Here is a 5836-nt window from a genome sequence, read left to right on the forward strand (position 1 = left end):
AAGGTAAGTACCCATAAATTATCTTGTTATTTAAGGATTAAAATGTAAAACTTAGCAAATTTTATGGTCAATTAGTAAAATAAAGTGTAAAGAAATTTAATATGTGAATAAGAAAATTATGATAAAAGTTTAATGAATGTGTTATGAGATGATGAAATATGCATAAAATATTGTAAAAGTGAAATTGTGGAAAAATATGGAATTTTATGATGACAAGGACTAAATTGTTAAACTTGAGAAAATATGTGGATGAAATAATAGAAGTGAAATACATAAAAAAATTGATATGTGAAACAAGATATTGAGATAAATTATGTGATTAAAGTGTAACAAGAAAGAAAATTGATTTAATATGATTAATTAGTGAATATTGAACTTTTATGACAAAAGGGACTAAAATTGAAAATTTATGAAAGTTTACAAGAAAATATTTGATAAGTGAAGAATGTAGCTGAAAATGCAAAAACACATAATTATTTTAATTCAAATTACATTTTTTCTTTAATTTGTGGAAAGATAAGTATTAAATTGAAAAAAAGTGTAAATTTAGTTAAATCGTGAAATATTATATTTGATAAATAGAATGTGTAAGAAAGTGTGATGAAATAGTATATGTATGAAAAGTAAAATGAGATTGGATTACAAAGAATAGTGAATTTCATGATAAAAATGATTAAATTGAAATAAGATCTAAGTAAGCAAATTCTGTTATGAAAATGAGAAAATGTAATTGACTCTGATGTGGTTGCCCAAGTAGACAAGATAAGAATTAATAGGATATATATGGAATTCCATTAAGAAAAAACTTAGCGCGCTCTCTATTCTAATTACGCACTTCAATGCTATCCTATTCTAACATAGCACTCTGGTGGTACTCTGTTCTGTTATTGCACTTCGGTGCATTGCTGTATTGTTTTCGTATATCCTATGTGTTTTGTTAAGTCTACGTTGGGCCTCTATTCAATAATAAAACATAATGATAAAATAAAAAGTTATGTAAGTAAGTTCTGATGAAAATTTCCTATTACACGGTGAGATGACAAGTAGAGGATTCTGGTAACAATTTCTGTTAAATCGTGAAGTGGTAATGTAGTGAATTAGACTGGTAAAAGTTTTGTTCTTGTCAATCCATGAAAATATAGAAGTAGTAAGTTATGGTAATAATGAATCCTATAAATATGGAATGATCTGTTGATTATTAAGATATATTCAGTAATTGTACTAGTAATAATATTTTTTAATATATAAAAATCAAGGTAAAAATGAGATTTGGATTCAAGTAGATCAAAGTGAAATATAGTATTTAATTTTTTTCCTTTAATGCTTATTGGTGTTCCAAAAATTCCTTTTCGAAATCCGAGAGAGGAAGATGCAGTTTGGTTGACGTATAGTGCAACTTGTCAAATATATTGGGTCATATGGGATTCCCCCGTTCTCTTGCCCAATCGAGATATCCTCCGTTTCGCCCAAAAAAGATTTATTGAATTATCAAAAATATGTAGCGTGAAGTGTAATGAACAATTAGAGATCCATTTCATTTTTTGGGGGGTATCCAGATTAATATTTTCAATTAGAATGATTTATGGTTGGCTTGGTTGGCCGATAAAATGAAGCATACAAGTTCCATTTAGAAAAAAACCCAATTGGTAATATATTTATGATTACTATCTATATCATAATCATAAATATTTTTTATTTACAAATTCAAAATAGAAATAAGAACAATTTAAAACTATTAATCAATTAAATAATATGAGAAATACGTTGAATATTTGGCGGAAAACATGAAAGAAAAAGGAATTAAATTAAAACAAAAAAGGAAATGAAATCATAGCAAAAAGATGTGGTATTGGATCATTTGTCCTATATGCGCAAATCAAAATTGGGCGGATCTTTACTCGGAGTAGAGCATAAACCTTAAAAAATTGAATAAAAAATTGATGAAACCTATTCAGGAACAAGGAAATGACATCGTGATTTGGATTGAATCCCAATGAAAAAAAATAGATCAATGAAAAGTTTGTACAATAAGTTTAGCGAATTTTTTTTCTATATTATAGATTATAGGAAAACAGTGGGTACTTATTAAGCTTTCATGAGCTTAACATGTGTTTTAAACGCGTAGGTGAAAGATCGGATTGAAGTACTCATACGAAGTAGCACGAACTTGACTCATCTCATCACATCATCAAAGCTTGGGAGGAAATGATATGAAATAAATTTCATGGTATAGAGTATGACATGTACATAGGTGAATTAGTGAAGTAATAAAAGAAAGTGTCTAGTTGTTTTTTAATATTTGAGTTTAATTTGTTTTGAACGATAAATATGAAGTATTACATTGTGTATGAACTTGGATTATTGTTTGGAGATTATTATGGAGCATGTTGTAAATGCACAATGATTTTAACAACATGCATGAATTGTTGAATTGAAATTACTTGTTTGTAGTTGCTCTGGTAACAAATGTGGCATCCCGTAGCCCAGACTCAATGATCGGGTCGTGTATGGGGTGTTGACTTGCCGTCAAATGCAATAGTTAATTAGGGTCCATTCCGCACTTAAGGAGCTTGTTTTCTAATAAATTTATGATTTTATAATATGATTCCCAACTTCTTTCCAGATTTAATATTTTTGGAAGTTAGTATTCTTTTGGAACAAATATAATGTTAATATCTTCCATGATTTTCTCTGAAAAGTAAAAGGGGAATTATTCTGTTTTTAATATACATGATATTAATAAAAGGAATACAATCCCAAATTGTGGCAGATAGAGTAAGAAAATAAAACTAGGTCTAGCAGCCAAAAGTTTACATGCTCTTTGAAAAGTTCAAAAGAGTTTTCTGTTCATGCTTGACTGGCTAGACTATGTAGAGGCCGAGACACTTTGTTGCGGCTAGGATTGATATCATGCAAATGATTCCAACCAACAACGTTATTTGCCATTTTCATTTTGAAAGGTATATCTTCAACCATATTTCAACTCGATTCGTTCCTCATACATGGATTCATGGTTGATGGTTGCCAGAATAATTTTTCCACAGCGCCACGTGGTGTACTAATGATCCAACAAATGGAACAACGGTTACTTTCCTATTCTTTGGCCTCCCGTAATAGCAATTCTTTGGTATCACCAAAGAATGGCTATTCCATGCAACCTTGAATAACAAAACAAAATTAATTTCCAGATTAGTCCTTTAAAACTTGGACTTAGAAAATATAAAAATAAAATATTTAAAATATTTTAATATAATTTTAATATAAAATATTAATTTAATTTAATATAAAATATTTTATTTCAAAATATAATTTGAAATAAAATATTTTATATAATTTAATATAAAAATAATTATATTATTTAATAATAAAATATGATTAAATTATTTATTTTTATTTTATTAAATTATATTTCATAATAATCCTATTAAAATTTAATAACAATAACAATAATCATTTATGTAAAAAAATTATGCTAAGGGTACTTTGGTCATTTTAGATTTTTTAATGCTATTACAACATCTACTCCATTCAATGAAACATAATAATACTATTACAATTCTCTTTCATTCTATTCAACCAAACAATTGAATTACTAATTATAATTCTATTCCATTACAGCTCTATTACATTCTAGTGAACTAAACGTGTCGTAAAAGTCTTCCAGTTTCAAAGTTCAAGCATTGCTTGGACTCAGTTAATATCTTGCAAAGATCAAGTTAGGCCCGTAACATGTATTGGCAAAGAAGACGTGTTAAATACAAGTCAATGTGGAGATTTGTGGGGTGTGCCTCACATTTATTGAACAGTTTGCAGGTACTTACCAAAGTTAGCTGGCGATGTCACAACAAGAAGCTTCCCGACGTTGCGATGACAGATGACGTTGTGACGAAGCGAATGAGGACGTTTCGACATGGCAATGTGTTTCCCACAAACACCGAGTTTCTTCTTATAGTTAAACTCTGCTATCGTTTTCCAGTTAAACTTTAATTACTCTAGTAATACTTTAGTCATATTAGGACTTTAATATTAGCCTATTAAAGGGTTTTTGTAACCCTGTTTTAGAGAGTTAACAGAATATCTCGTATGTGAGATTTGATGAAGAGTTTTGGGAAGAGTTTTCAGAAAGAATTTTGTGTTTTAGTTGGAGGGTTTTGTATTCAGGGTTCTTTGTTTTGATTATCTTCATCTTGTACTTTTCAGATTTCTTTCTCATTAGTGAAGACTCTTTTACCTGTAGTCTTTTATCCTCTTAATTGAGGGTTTTCCACGTAAAGTTTGCATGTTCGGTCTTCCTTAATTTTCTCTTTCATTGTTTATATGTGTTGATCCCCAATCCTAATTTTAACCAACAAACACACCCAAGTAAGATTTATTTAAATTAGATTGTATATCCACACAACATTGATTGCATACACAGTAACGGTATTTAAATTAGCTCCATTGGCCATGGATTCTACAAGAAAGTTGTGTTGACATTGATGATTTGGATTAAGGTGTTGGTGATGTCTGTATTGTCAAAGCGTCAGGTAGAATGTGTAACAGATGCCTTGACCATTGCTGACTTTTAACAATCCAGCATGTTTTAAAACTTGGTGGTAGTTGCTGCTACTGGTTATGTATCGAGTTGCTGGGATGCTAGTTATGTTTTATTGTGCTGTTGGAGACATGGTTTGTTGAATTGTTGTTGGGAGTTTATTTGTTGTCACATTGTCTATGTTATGGTTCCTGGTTTGTAGTTTGATGATACGATGGGTGGATGCGGAAGTTGGAGAAAACATAAACTATAAATTGAGTCAAAAGATAAAATAGTAAAGGCCATTCTGTTTTATTTTTCCATAGTATTATACAAATAGTCAACCATGTATATATACATGGCACTGACATGGTTGTGAAGGCCTACACACTTTCTATTAGATGCTATCAAATTTTTTTGTTATATTTGTAGTACAGGTAATGCAGCAGCAGGCAGCACATTATTATTTAATTTTGATAGCCTTAATTACCAGCATAGCTTGATGAAGAAGCCAGTTAAGCCTCTAACTCAAATGATGCCTTCATTTGGGGTGAACGGCTCCCGGGATCAATTTCAATAGATGCAATGTACCCAAACTTTGTAACTTTAAATTTTGGTTTTCCTCTTTTCTCAAGGTTGGTTTTGATTTGACCCCAGTGAATAGGTTGCCTTTGGATATCAGTATAGACCTGCAGCATGCATGCAATTAATCATAGATTAAATGATTGTGTATACCCATTCTAACTAGTTAATTAATGATAAGATTGAATCGAGTGCAATATATGCCTTGCTGTTCTCATCGAGAGGGTTGCTCCAGGCAACAACCCACTTAGTTCCATCACGTCGCCTGTACACAAGACCAGCAACTGAACCTGGAATATCAGCATCATCAGTCACTGATTCATGTATAAACTCTCTCGCATCTCCATCTTCAATTATTTCTGGGAAATCCGCATAATGAGAGCCTTGCCAAACTTTCTTGTCAGTCAAGGTTAGGGCTTCGCTGGAAGAGTTCCAAAGCTTGCCGTTTGTGCATTGTTGAGCATTTTTCTGAGAAGCAGCCATGGTAGCTTTCTATGTGCTATGGTTTGGTTGTGTTATGCTTCAAATATTGCAATACACACCTACTTATATACTAGTTTACACCATGCATGCATTGCCCATAACAACAATGTTTATGCGGACGAAATTTGTAGACTTCGTTCATATCAAAACTTTTCTTTATTCCTATTCTTGATGTGTCTTTTCACTTCTAAGTAAACATTCTTTTCAATTAAAGAAATATATTTTGAAGTATTTGGATTTTTGATAAATTATTTTTAA

The 5836-nt window shown here is 30.7% G+C and overlaps 1 protein-coding gene across 1 annotated transcript; it reads right to left on the reverse strand.

The window, feature by feature from the left end:
• Positions 1 to 4801: 4801 nt before the first annotated feature.
• On the reverse strand, positions 4802 to 5613 carry LOC105766923 (hypothetical protein). Its single transcript, XM_012586467.2, has 2 exons — positions 5300 to 5613; positions 4802 to 5202 (listed from the first exon to the last, which is right to left on the reverse strand). Exons 1-2 carry the CDS (start codon positions 5576 to 5578, stop codon positions 5029 to 5031), a joined length of 453 nt encoding a protein of 150 aa, XP_012441921.1. The 5' UTR covers positions 5579 to 5613; the 3' UTR covers positions 4802 to 5028.
• Between the last annotated feature and the right edge of the window lie 223 nt (positions 5614 to 5836).

Source organism: Gossypium raimondii, chromosome 5 (assembly GCF_025698545.1).
Source record: "Gossypium raimondii isolate GPD5lz chromosome 5, ASM2569854v1, whole genome shotgun sequence".
Taxonomy (NCBI): domain Eukaryota; kingdom Viridiplantae; phylum Streptophyta; class Magnoliopsida; order Malvales; family Malvaceae; genus Gossypium; species Gossypium raimondii.